The 14638-nt window shown below is 34.7% G+C and overlaps 1 protein-coding gene across 15 annotated transcripts in view; it reads right to left on the reverse strand.

The window, feature by feature from the left end:
* Positions 1-14638, reverse strand: part of FIP1L1 (factor interacting with PAPOLA and CPSF1) — a 63888-nt gene that overhangs the window by 29389 nt on the left and 19861 nt on the right. For 9 of the 15 annotated variants that reach the window (XM_029235269.1, XM_029235268.1, XM_029235272.1 and 6 more), the window contains 2 exons: positions 13718-13827; positions 6684-6791 (listed from right to left, as the gene is read on the reverse strand). In XM_029235269.1, the coding sequence (XP_029091102.1) occupies positions 6684-6791; positions 13718-13827 (218 nt within the window). The remainder of the gene's footprint in view (positions 1-6683; positions 6792-13717; positions 13828-14638) is intronic. The other 6 variants (XM_029235279.1, XM_029235277.1, XM_029235276.1 and 3 more) reach the window with 1 other exon arrangement.

Genomic DNA, 14638 nt, shown 5'->3' on the forward strand with positions numbered 1-14638 from the left:
TTAGAAAAAATAAATAGGGAACCACTTTTTCATTCTTGATAACTTGCCTTTAGTTAGAAAAATTCAAATATTTAAATGCCAGCCCCACCTCCAATTGTATTTACAACCATTAAAGTTTGTGAGTAGATGGAAAAACAGTCTATCACAAAATAATGCTGCAAATTCAATAGGAAAATCTAACAATAAAAGAAAATAAAATAACGTTAAAAGCCATTTTTACGTGTAGCTAAGAACTTTATAAAAATATATATGCTTAACAAGATACAGAAGTCACTTGTAGGAATTGGCAATGAAAAGTGGATGCAAATTAGATGAATTTCTCTTCATCTATATTTCAGTTCTGAACAATTCTGTTTTTAAAATTTTACAGAAGTAAAACAATCAAAGTACCATAGATCCTTCAGGTCACTACAGTTAGGTTCCTAAAATGACTAATAACAGCAGCTACCAATTATTGAATGATTACATTCTATACCTAAACCTCATAATAACCCTTAACTTAAAAAATTAATATATACTTGTTAGAGATGATAAAGCTAGAGCCAGAGTGATGTCACTGACCTCGGTAATAATTACATGGCAAAACTAACTTTCACACCTGAGTCTTCCTGATTCCAAAGCCTCAGACCCCTTCCCTTGAGCCATGCTGCCTTCTAGCAAGATAAGCAGCCTTTGAAAAACTTAAGACTTTTGGAAACCAAGAACTACTGAAGGTATGTTTCAAGTAAACCTTGAAAAGCCCCATAAATAATTTTATGCTCACAAAAACAAGAAGAAAGACCTACAAAAAGTCTATAATGGCATTTGAAATGTCTTCAACTACATAGTTAATTCCTGCTTACTATCCTGCCACTTAAGATTTCTGTTAATACATTTAAAAAATGTTCAAGCCTTTCTGATTTTATGCCTAGGTCATTGACCCCCTAGGTTCCCTCATGATCTCAAAGATCAAAAGTGATTTTACTTAACTTGTACCCTTCAGTGCAGCTGGGAAACTATCCTAACAGTCACACATTAGAAAAACTGAAATACTTCTGACAAAACAAATATTGCTCTAATTTTTGCCTAAAACTTAAAATACTTACAAAGCTATGACCACTATAATTTCATATCAAAGCACGTGCCATCAGCTCACATCTCAGATCCAACAGCCCAAACGATAAAGGTGTATATTCTGAAACCAGGATTTCCCTCACCATTTATCACTACCTAAACTTCATAGTAAAAATCCTTATTTCTACCCTACTATTTTCTTTTCCATTCTCTTCTATTCTCAATCGCTGGATTCTCCCCTCTCCATCTTCTTAAATTTATTCCCATCAAGAACAAATTCTCACAAATTTGTTTGGATTTGCAACTTGGATTATAAGTTCTCTGGATTGTTAAAAGTAGCAAAAGGGGAAAGATTCTATAACCTTTGACCATGGATTTCTAAGGACTTATGTTTTCAAAAATTCTGGGACACATGGGAGTACTCATTTATTAAAGTTTATCTTCAATATGTTCAGGGATGTCTGATTACCTTTTTCAGTTTTAAATGGATTGCTCTATCACTAAAGAGTCAAAATGGCAAATATTATGTTTCTAAAACATACAGGACTTCCCTGGTGGTGAAGTGGTTAAGAATCTGCCTGCCAATGCAGGGGGCACGGGTTCGAGCCCTGGCCCAGGAGGATCCCACATGCCACGGAGCAACTGGGCCCGTGTGCCACAACTGCTGAGCCTGAGGTCTGGCGCCCACAAGCCACAACTGCTGAGCCCACGTGCCACAACTGCTGAGGCCTGCACGCCTGGAGCCCATGCTTCGCAACGAGAGGCCACGACAATGAGAGGCCCATGCACCGCAGCAAGGAGTGGCCCCCCGCTCACCGCCAACTGGAGAAAGCCTGCACACAGCAATGAAGACCCAACACAGCCATAAATAAATAAATATTTTAAAAAGTAAATAAATAAAATAAAATAAAAACATACAAATGAGAAATTAGCCTTAATAAATGTATATCACTAGAGGGAGTCTAGAAAATTGCAATTCCTTACATGTCCATAATAGTAACAGCTCCTTGCCCAAGCATTTTTACCACACAAATTGATTTACCTTAATCAGAAATTTTGTTAGAAATATTTTACAACAGACACATATGTACCAAAGTAACAAAAATCACTTAATATTTAACACAGGTGAATAATTAAACATCAATTCTGATGTCACATTATGGAAAACAATATTGAACCATATTATTATTAAAGTTTCTGATGTACCACTTTCTATTTCAATGAATAAAAAAATTTAGTAGAGCTTCACCATGAGGATCTACTGTAACTTGGATTTCTACATAGCACAGGTTTATCTGGGTTTACAAACTGTTCAATAAGGCAGACAGCTAACGCAGTTATCAAGATTCTCTTCTCTATATTGGACTCAATCATAGAGTAAAAAGCTGAAAGAGAGAGCAACTAACCACAGTGGACAGCTACAGTTTCATTAATCTACAGTTTAATACAGGCAGTGAATATTCACAAGAACCTCGACCTGTCCTCCTAGCAGAGATGAATATGAAAACATCTCTGAAATTTTAGTGGAATTAAATTAAAATGACATATTTTGAGGATTCTAATGTTCCAGAAAGGGTATGAGAGCTGCTTACATAGATACAATAGAAATCCTAAGAGTAACAAAATCAGAAACAAGGGAAAACAGATAAAAGGTTAGTTATTAATCTTTGGCCACAAATTTATCTCTGAGCTTATTTTTTACCAGCCAAAATAAAGGACAGTCTTCATAACAAAAGTCTTTAATGTGCATTAAGAGAAAAACAAAGCACTAGCTCTGAAGATTACTTTTCTTGGTAATAACAATTGCTAGTATTTATTGAACACCTACTATGGTGCTAGGAAAGCACTGTTCTAAGCACTTTATATAGATTTACTCCTCATAATAATCCTAAGAGGTAGCAACTATTATTATTCCCATTTTAAAGATGAAAGTAAAAAGAAAAAAGTTTCTCCTGAGTCCATCTTAAGTGAAAGTACGATAGAGTACAGTAGTTTTTAAACTTTTTAAACCACAAAACAGTTATTTAGGAAATACATTTTGCACAGCAATCCAGTATATACATTATATAAAAAAAACCAAATGTTTTATAAAACAGTACTTACTTACACTTACTATAAAGGAAAAAGAACATTAACATCAAATATGATTTTATTAATATTTACAAATAACACAGGAAAAAAACCAAAATAAAACCAAGAAATATTTGGTGGCTGAGACCAGCAAATTTACTTCACACCCCACTAATGGATTAGGGGTTCTCAACTTTGCCTGCACATCTGAATCATCTAGAGAGCGTTTAAGACCCCCAACGCCCAGAGTGCACACCAAATAGTTAAATCTGAGTCTCTCAGGCCTAAGCATCAATATTTTTTGTAGCTCGCCATGTAACTCCAATACAGAGCTAAAGTCGAGGACTACAACTAATGGTATGCCCAAAGAAGAGACACATATTTTGTCCTCTTCTAGTAAGAACTTAAAGTAGTTAATAAAAATTAATGTTTTTATTACTCAATAAATTTAAAGTCATATCTAAAAAGGTTTAACAATTATGGTAAAGATTTCATTACATACATATTTTCATATTGATCTTTTGAGTTCTGTGGACTGACAGTACTGCTTCTATACTTATATTCTATTTTTCAAGTGGAGACTTAATAAAAAAGAATTCTGTCTAGAGAAGTGATACACGTCCCCCCCAAAAAAATCACAGAATTAAAAAACTGTCTTCAGGACATGTAATTTCCTATCACACCATATTCAAAGAGACTGGTAAAGCCTATGATGGGAGCAGAGATCCAAGGGGAACTAACACTTTAGTGGGTGCCCTGCAATAGCGTTTCACAGGCTTAAAAATTATTTCATCCGTAAGTACACTGAAAGTAAGGTGTAAGTCCAATCAGTTTCATTTTCACAGATGTGGAAAGAGGCTCCTTTGTGAAGTACCACGCCAATGTCAATATTCAGGCTTGGGTATGACCAACTCCAAACCCCCTCCTACCCACAGAATGTTTTCCATGCTAATTTTCTGGGTCCTGAATTTTTAAAATGCCACATTACTTGTTAAGCTATATTAAAAACAAAAAACCTTGAATACTTAAAGGTGAAATATGTTAAAATGTGACTCACCGGAGGACATAAATTGTGTTTATTAGGGCAGCCAAGTTTACTTACTTTTGTGCAGAGCTTGGAATAAAGCTTTACCAGCCATATTTATGCTTAGTTGCATTTTTTAAACGTATCACTGATAGGAAAAGATATGTTTCTACAGGTAATTAAAAAAAAAAGGCCTTCACATGTCCAATCACATAAAATCTTACAAGCTACACAATATAGCAACATGCATGCAGAGTGCTCAAATGCTATGAAGTACAGGTACTTTTTTCAGTAAATGATTTCATCAAGACATAATAGTAAGCAGCAAGAACAAATGAGGGAGTCAACCTTAGATTTAATGTTCATTTAACATCCACTTTTAAGTTTTGTTTGTCTATTATAAAACATGCGAGCAGGTTTACATATTTTAGTGATTATACATTGTAAAGCAATTTTTACTATTCCTCCTTCAAGAGTCTGGGTTAGGTTAAAAGTATTCTGATATTGGAAAACAAGCTTAATAAAACAACCTAGAATTTGCAACTAATTATCTAAAAGGAGCATAGTTTAAGATTGTAAAATGAAAACAAAATACAGAAATAAATTGGACACTGGCGTAAGGTTATAGCAATCATCCATACTGCCTATTCCAATTTTCTGTGTTCATTTAAACTACTTCATTCTTCTCACTAATTCGCTTTACAAGAGTTACAAAACAAACTTGCACCAATAAAATGTTATTGTTATATACTATAGTTAGCTTAAAGATTTAAAAAACACTATAATATATAAATTAAGAGTAACAGGGTGAGAAAAGTCTGGGTCTCCAAATACAGTAATTTATGAAAAGGATCTCAACCATCATTTAATCGTTCTTTACAAAGAGACTTAAGGAATGCTTTAAAAAAACTCCCCATTTCTCAGTTACATTAATTACAAGAGCTGGAATCTCATTTTTTATCTTATGCTATAAGAAAGTGTATGTAGCTTTCATCTACAGTTGTTTTTTCTTTTTAATTTTTAATTTTCAAAAGCACAAAATACACACTGAAAATACAGTGTCAAATTTCCTACTACCTATACTTCCTGAGACTAATCACAAAATCAGAATAGGGGGTTTTCTGAGTTACCAAACCATCTTTTGGGGGCACCGGGGGGCCAGGTAGCGAGGGGGAAGTTATATAGTCTAAGTACTGAAATGTATCACTTTCAGATTTAAAAACTAATATTTTCCTTATAAAATGGCCAATTTATTTCAAGAAATAAGCTGTTATATCAAAAGCATAACTATTTTAAGCTAAAAATTATAAGTCAAATGGTTTATATAAAAGAAATTTCAGATGTTAAAGTAATAGCAGCATGGGACTTCCCTGGTGGCGTAGTGGTTAAACATCTGCCTGCCAATGCAGGGGACACGGGTTCGAGCCCTGTTTCGGGAAGATCCCACATGCCGGGGAGCAACTAAGCCTGTGCACCACAACTACCGAGGCTGCACTCTAGAGCCCGCGAGCCACAACTACTGAAGCCAGCGCACCTAGAGCCCGAGCTTCGCAACAAGAGAAGCCACCGCAATGAGAAGCCCGCGCACTGCAACGAAGAGTAGCCCGTGCTCACCACAACTAGAGAAAGCCCACATAGCAACGAAGACCCAGCGCAGCCAAAAATAAAATACAATAAGTACATAAAAAACAAAACACACATTAATACAGCATCAAGCTGCCCAGGAAGAAAGCTTTAAATTCTTTACCAACAAAAACAAACAAAATACACTCCCATATACTATTACCTTATTTAAAACTTCAAACGATAAATTAAGAAGGTATCTTAGTCTCTATTTCTAGTCAAGCAAAGTATAACTGCTTATTGTTGGCAATACATTTTCATACCCTAACACACCTGCTTCTCATTACATCACTTAGGATAGAAATTATTATTCCCATTTTCACAGGCTCAGTTTACAATATCCATCCAAGGTTTGTATGCTCTGTAAATTTAAGATTTAGAACACAAACCAAAATTCTATGGAGGGTGGATTATGAATAAAAAGCATAGCAACAATAAGGGAGATAGTACTTCCTAGACCCACTTAATAGAATGGCAGGTTTATGCACTGTAGTTGGAAAATAAAGATTGGAAAGATTCAATGGCGTCCAATTTTATAGGTCCTAAAGACCGGCTCAGAGAGCTAAATTTTATTCCAGATACTGAAAAGCACCCAGGGGTTTTTGAATAGGGTATGATATGAGAAAGGAAAATTAAACCTGCAGCAAAGGGAAGGAAAACATTTATTGAGCACCCATTAGCATGGTTCCAGGCAATTTATGTTATAAAAAGCTAGAGAGACAAGGGGCGAGACATGAGGTGATAAGGGCTGATTCATAAGGTAAGTGTAAAAACCTTCAATTCTATACTGAAACAGTGTAATTCAGGGGGGAAAATGGTACAGCCTAGTCAAAATTTATTATCTTTCTAATGAGATAAAACAACACTGATGACCTAAACATCAGGAGTATCCAATGTTTAAAAATAGCCTTACCTTAGATCAGGTGATTCGGCCCTCCCATATTGATCCTGCCACTTCCCAACGCTTGAATTGGCTTTTTTGGAGGCAGTACTTGTCTGAGACTGAGAAGAGGTGCTGTTTCTGGTGAGATAAATTTTCTATGTTTTTTCTTACATACTGTTGTCTCTGACCCCCCTTGTTCTGTTTCTTTTTTCCTTGACATGCTTTTTCTAAAGTCCTTTAGCATGTTCTGATAGTATCATTCTCTTCAAGTTATATGAAGTACTTGTTGTGGAACTAAGACTGCTAGTGATATTCAAATATAGATGTCTTTGTTATCAACATTTTATTAATTCTAGAATATTTTTAGAAACACTTCTCAACATAGACAGTATGATGTCAAAATGCAGAAATGAGAAAAGAACCAAAGGCTTACTTCAGGTTATATATATTAAGAAATCAATTTCAGTGCTTTTACAAATTAATAACATTAATTTCTGCAGTTTCATAAAACCTTATTTGAAATGTTGGTATTTCTTTCCCTAATTCTTCAATAATAGAAATAAATATTGTTAGTGTAACCAGTTAACAACAACATTCTGTGTTTCATAAAAGCCTATATTAAATATATATTTCATTAAAATTCAATTTCAGAATAATTAAAGTCTTTCAAAGTAAAATTCTAAAAAAAGTTAATTTTATCCCTGGTGTTCACCTATATACACTCTTGCCAATCCTTTAAAGGAGTCATAAGACACTCTTTCAAAGTAACAGGAAAAACATGTTTATGTAGCTGCTTATTTATGTAAAAAAAAAACAACACAGGAAGAACAAGCCAGTAACTAGATGACATGAAATTGTTTATTGACAGGAGTGAAAAAAATTGCAAAAAGAATGACTAATCTGAGTATACTTTTGCATAGTCTTGCCTTTGGAACTATGTTAAATGTTCTAGATATGTAGAAAGTAAGTCAATAAGCATGGAGGAAAAGAAATGCTAATACTGAAAAGAAACAGAAACAATGGATCAAATTATCTTTTAAGTGACTAATACATATAACCACTCTGAAGGAAATTTTTGAACACAATATTTTGACTATATACCCTCAATCTAAGAAAAAGAAAATTTGAAAGAAACCTTGAACTCTATTTAATAGGTTTGTTTTTTGTCATGGTAGGTGCACAGTTCTAATCTATTTTGTGTGTATTTCAGTATTAAGCAAATGAGTGTATATACTGAACTTGTTGGAACTAGGTTCTCACTGTGGGAAAAAGGAAGATGCAATACAAAATAGGGAAAGAGGAGTAGAACCTGTGGTGTCAAGCTAGAAGTAGAAGAAACATGACTATATGATTAAAATTTTATAAAAATAACATATATATGGCAATTTCACATTAAAATTGCTTGCTTTTTCCTAGCTCTGAGTGCTGAAAAGACCTAGAAATAGTGACACCCCAACAGCAATAAGCGTAACTACTGCCGGGACCGTGGTTTCTAATTACCATTTCCCACTAAAAAGCATCAGGATTCCTTCAAGAAATGGCTGCTTCTAGGGAAGGGGCAGGGAAAGTACAACATAAGACTGAAACATCAGAAAATAAAGAAATCCTCAAAAAAAGATGATGGGGACATGTCAAAAGGTCAGAGGAGCCAGTCTGAAGAGGCTCCCATGGACCAAATCTGGAACAATTTGAGCATCAATATGAATTACAGTACATATATATGTGTGCATACATATACGTGTGTGTGTGTATGTGTAAATATATAGTTTATATACCCCATTTATAAGCCACACACACAAACTCTCTCACACATAAAATAAAAATTAATGAGTCTAACAATAAATAAGTAGGTGAGGGAGGTGGAAAAGCTCATTCTTAAAGTAGAATGCCAACTAATAAATGTAACAGGAATAACAGAGTTAGACAATGACTATTTTCAGTCATTACAGTAATAATTGACTAAATCAAAAACGGACATTAAAATTCATGGAAAGTTCAAAGACAAACGGAATATTTATGCAGTCTCCTCACAGATTACTTATTTATACAGTAACTTTGCAGAAACGCAAAGGACACCACCACAACTAAGTAATTAAAGTTATCACCACTAAAAACGGGACAAACTGACATCATGTACCTACAGGCTGATTCACTGAGAACACCACATTACTTATGTAGTATTCCTGCCCCAAAAGCAAAGCCTGAATCTAATAACGTGGGAACATCAAGCAAACCCAGACTGAAGGATGATTTACAAAATAACCAGACTGTACTCTTCAAGTCAATGTCAACAAATACAAAGAATGTTCAAGAAGCTGTCCCAGATCAAAAAAGAATAAAGAGATAAAGGAGTTAATTGTAATGAATAATCCTGGACTAAATCCTAAATCAAGGAGGAAAGAAAAGAACTGCCATGAAAGATATTATTGAAATAATAAGCAAAATTTATGGCTTGTATATTAAAGTACTGATTCATTATGAGACGTTCTGACATTGATTAACTGTTTCCTATAATTACGGAACACAATGTCTTTGTTCTTAGGAAATATATGCTTAAGTATTCAGGGGTAAAAGGGCACAATGTCTACAATTAGCATTCAAATGGTTCAGGAAAAAAATATTTTTGAGAAATTATAAAGCAAATATGGCAAAATGTTAAAACTGGTGAATCTGAGTGAACAGTGTATAGACTAATACTTTTCTTGCAACTCTTTCTAAGTTGGAATTTTTTTCAAAATAAAACATTAAAAAATGAAAACAATAAATGAAGGGGGCACAACAGGGGCTTCTGGTAGTAATGGTAATATTCTGCTTATTGATCTACATGAAAACTTTTAAAGATTAAAAAAAATTCTGATATAGCAAATATTAACAATTTGCTGGGCAGTACAGAAAGTTAGAAATCCAACATTCCTACTGATAAAGTACAAAGAACCATTAAAATTTTTTTTTCTTTGCAAACATACCAGTAGCCATTTATATGTTAATATGGCAATCTAAGATTTTAAACAATAGGAATACAGTGATTAGGTCAGTAGTACACTTCATTACTGCTAAATATTTGCTGTACAGTCTCTATTATGACTTCCATGACATTACTGTCTTCTCCCTAAAGTCAATAAAATTTTACTTTTAAAAACACCTAATTTCCATAAATACAAAGAATAAAATGGAAATACTTTATAAATATAAAGAATAAAACACAGATATTTATTTAGGGAAATACTTCACAGTGGCTGAGAAGTATCCTTTTGATCAAGCGAAGATGAGTCCAGAAAACAAACTTTCCTAATGAGCAGTGAGTGCTGTTCTTTGCATCCCAAAGTGACAGTATTAACACGCTGCGTCTGTTTCTACGAACTGTGGTGGTAATTATCCATTCTTTTCAGCATAAGTGATGAATCTGCTAATTTCTGTCATTTTTTTTTTTACTTCCTTCTTACTGTGCCTTATCCACCGGTGTCCTCCCATCACTCCTTATCCATCTCTCCTTCATCTCTCCTTAGATCCATGATCCATCATTATAATCACTCTCTCAAGTACACTCTCACCTTCCTTGCCCCTCTCTCCCTTGGGCATATTTGCCTGGTATAACTTCAACCCCTGCTAAATCCAACTCTAGCTACTCTTCATGAACACATGAATACCTGACAAGGGAAAGACAAACACACCCAAACAAGCTGACTTGTTTCATTTTCAACCTCTGGCCACTAACCTCAAGAAAAGTTGCAAATGTACAGTCTCTCCCCGTGTCATAAATTTTTCACTCTGCTCATTCCCATCAGCATATAAAAATGCTGTGATTTCTCCCACCTGGAAAAGAAAAGCCATCTCTTCACCCCACACTTCCCTCCAGGTAACTGCCTAGCAATCCTGCTCCTTTCTCCCAGGTTTATTCACACACCTCTACATAACTATTTCAGACCTTCTCCTCTCCTCTCAAACATTCAACACCCTCTTCCACTATTCTCACTTTCACCAGATAAGTCTGCATTCTATGCTGCTGGGAAAAACTGAAGCAATCAGAAAGAGAACTTTCAGTTGTTTCCATCACCATTAACCACCCACCTACCTTCACCTGCCCTTCCTCCTATTACAATGAGTGAATTGTCCATGCTTCTCTTTAAGGCTAAATCCTCCACTTGCATATTACATCCCACCCCCTCTGACCTTCTTAAGGACACTGCTCTAACAACTGTCCCTTCTCAACTCTTGCATCATCAATTTTCCCCTCTAGTAACTCATTCTCATAAATATAAAAACATGCTGTAATTTCTTTCATTTTGGCAAAAAACCCTCCTCCTGACCCCACATTTCCCTCCAGATACTGTCCCATTTCTCTGCCCCCTCAAAAGAGAGAAAAGAAAAAAAAAGAAAAAAACTCAAAAAATTGTTCATTCTAATTCCTTTCCTCCTATTCTCTCTTGAATCCATTCCACAAAGTCTTTTTTTAAATCTTCACCTTATACCACTGAAAACGTCCTGGTCAGAATCACCACAACCTTTGCATTTAAAATCCAAGTCATTCCCAGTCCTCTTCTTCTTGGCCAATCAATATTATTTGATAGTTAAAACACTCTTCCTATTTTGAAACACACCCTTTTTCTTCCTATTTTGAAACACACCCTTTTCAAGATATACACTGGGTTTTCCTCCTATTTCATTAGTTATTTTTCTCTACTTGTCTCCTCTTACTGTTCCATCCTTATTTTTCTGACCTGCATGGAAGTGCCTCAAGGCTCTGTCTTCTTACTACTTCTCTAGTAATACTTACCTCATTTACAATCTAATTCAATTTCACAGATTCATTTAAGTACTATTTAAACACTGATCACTCCCAGATTTGTACCTCCAGTCCATACCTTTCCCCTTACTCCAGATCTATTTATCCACTTCCCATGCAAATATTCCACTTGTATAACTAGTAGGCATCTCAATTTTATCAGGTTCGAAACTGAACTTTTGGTCTCCTCCCTCCAAAAATCATTCCTCCTATAGTCTTTTCTGCCTCAGATATAAAAGATCTTTTGTGTCTTTTGAAATGTGTCCAGTATCTGACTGCGTCTCACCATCTGCACCACTACCACCGTGGTCTAAGTTACCATTATTTCTTGTCTAGATAACTGTTATAGCCTCCTAACTGGCCTCCCCATTACTGCCCTTAATTCCTCTGTAGTCTGAGCTTAATAAAGCAGTTAAATTGAGACTTTAAAAACCTAAATCAGATTATTTCATTCCTCTGCTCAAAATCTGATGGTGACTCCCCATACATTTCACTTACAGGGAAAGTCAAAACACTTATATAATGGCACAATGTCCTACATAATCTGGCCCAAATTTTTAAAAAAGAGGGGAGGGGGTGGAAGTGGGCAAAACACAGAAAAACTGCTATTGATTTTTAAAAGTTCAATTAGTTTAATTATGATAATAACAAACATCCATAGAATATTTATTATGTATGTACCACTGTGCTAAACACCTTACATAAATTAATCCATTTAATATACATAACTATCCAGTGAGGGTATTATGTAGTATTATTACCGTATTTTATAGATTAAGAAATGAAAGAACAAGAAGATTGGACGATGTGCCCAATACACACCAGCTAGTAATACACAGCTAGTGTAATTCACAGCTAGTAAGTAACAGAGCTAGAATTTGAGCCAGAAGCCTGGCTCTAGAGTCCAAGCTCTTAATATCATTCTAGAATGTAGAACACCATAAACTCAATGAATGAAGGTTGGCCTCTTTTAAAATATGAAAAAAAAAAAAGAGAATACTACCAAGTAAAAGAATCAATATTCCTCAGCTATCATAACTTCTTAGACAAACACTTTTATGAGATTGCATTTGGTTTAAAAAACCTTATTTGGAAAAGTCCATGACTAGTAATTGTTTTTCTGTTTTTTGTTTTAGTCATTTTTCCCCTTATGTTTTTTTTAAACATCTTTATTGGAGTATAATTGCTTTACAATGCTGTATTATAGTTTCTGCTGTATAACAAACTGAATCAGCTATATGTATACATATATCCCCATATCCCCTCCCTCTTACGTCTCCCTTCCACCCTCCCTATCCCATCCCTCTAGGTGGTCACAAAGCACCAAGCTGATCTCCCTGTGCTATGCGGCTGCTTTCCACTCGCTACCTATTTTACATTTGGTAGTGTATATATGCATGACTAGAAATTGTTAAGAAGAGACAGTCAAAATCTGAGATGGCTTTATGATATTGAATTTTGGCTGAAAGTTTCAAAAATCTTTATTTTAGGGCTAAATTACAAGTTTTCTTTCTGCATTCATATAGTATGAAATATCAGAATGACAAAATCAGGAAACTACATAAAATAAATTTAAGTAACACAAAAGGTAAATGATCTGGCTGAGAACTCGTAATAGTTGAGTTACTGACTTGTTTCAGGCTCAGAGAAATAACTGGTTTAAGTCATCTTTAACCCAAGATTAAACTGCTGACATAAAACTTCCCTAGTCTTGGCTTATCCTTTACCATTTTCCTGGTAATGGGCTAATCACTTGTTATGTTTAAGTTAAAAGGACATTTGCCAACATCTTTGCCTCTTACAGTTGGTACCCTGTAGAACTCAAAGTTAGGTATTATCACAACAAACCAAAGAAAGAAAAGAAAATGGTTTTAATTTGAAAAATTTCTCAGGCTGAAATTTCTACAACCTCTTTTACTAAAATCAGTGAAACATCTTTAGGCCAGTATATCCAGATTTAGGAAGTTCAATAATTCTTTATGTAAGAATAATAAGCACAGAAAACAGTGCAACCTTTGCTGTCACCTGTCCTGAATGTGAGACTGTTGTTTCTTTATATATACATGTAACTGTATTCCACTGTTCATTTCTTGCTTACCTAGATTTTTTTTAGATGAAATAGCACCCAGAAGAGTTTTTCACAAAGAATTCATTTTGTACTAAAACCAAGTAGAATGTTCCAGTTTTTTGGTATATCATTCAGAGTTTTTATACTTCATATAGCACTAAAGGTGAAGATACCGATGCCTTCAATAAACTGAATCATCAATATCTCACTAACCTGCTTGGTGGGAGTCCAGTCTTGAACAAAGAAGGAGGAGAAGTAAACTCAGCTTTTGTAGATGGAAGCGCTGTTTCCTTCTCTGAATTTCCAGTTCTTCCCTGCTGTACCTTAAAAAAAAGGGTTATTAGCTTGTTTAATTCAATGGAACACTCAAACCTAATACAGTAAAGATGTTAAAATAAATTCATAACATTTCATTTGAAATTAAATATGAAGAGTGCTTCGTTGCCCAGTATATAATAAAATTAAACTTATTTTAGAACAGCATTAGGTGAAAGGCACCAAAGATGGATTATGGGACCAAAATGTTCCCAACTAGTAAAAAGTTCAAATTAATGTCACTTAAAAGTCCAATAAACTATAACTCTTAAGGACTTTCATAAATTCCCTCAGATCATTATAAATAAGTCCAAGATACTCAGTTAAGACTCCATGTTTCAGAGTTCAAGAAAGGCCTTGAAGAATTCAGTATACCCAGAAGCCTGACGTAAGTCATCTGTCTCCTTAATCCCTCTTCTCACTCTTTACATTCACTTTCACACCAGTTATCTACTTACTTCATAATTTCTCCCATATTTGCCCATCCTTTGTGCTCCTGTCAGATCCTCTGAAGTACGGTCCAGTCATATTCCTTTAGACTGGTGAAAATCTTCTTTATGCTCTTTTGCTTTTATACTCACCTTCCTATCTTAAAAATCGTCATTAATTTATTAAATTTAAATAAAGTTCAAGTTGCCCTATACTTAAATAACATCACTATATCTTAGGCCCTATTTAAATTCTACTGTCCCTGTTCAGTCTAAATTCAGCATCACTCTCCTTCCCTATGAGGCAAAGGCCAAGAAAATTCAGACACCTTGACTCTGATATATTCAAACCACTGATTCAATTCCAGAAACCATCTACCTCTCAAATAAA

This window comes from Monodon monoceros, unplaced genomic scaffold (genome assembly GCF_005190385.1).
Source record: "Monodon monoceros isolate NGI ecotype Baffin Bay Population unplaced genomic scaffold, NGI_Narwhal_1 Super_Scaffold_20, whole genome shotgun sequence".
In the NCBI taxonomy this organism is placed as follows: domain Eukaryota; kingdom Metazoa; phylum Chordata; class Mammalia; order Artiodactyla; family Monodontidae; genus Monodon; species Monodon monoceros.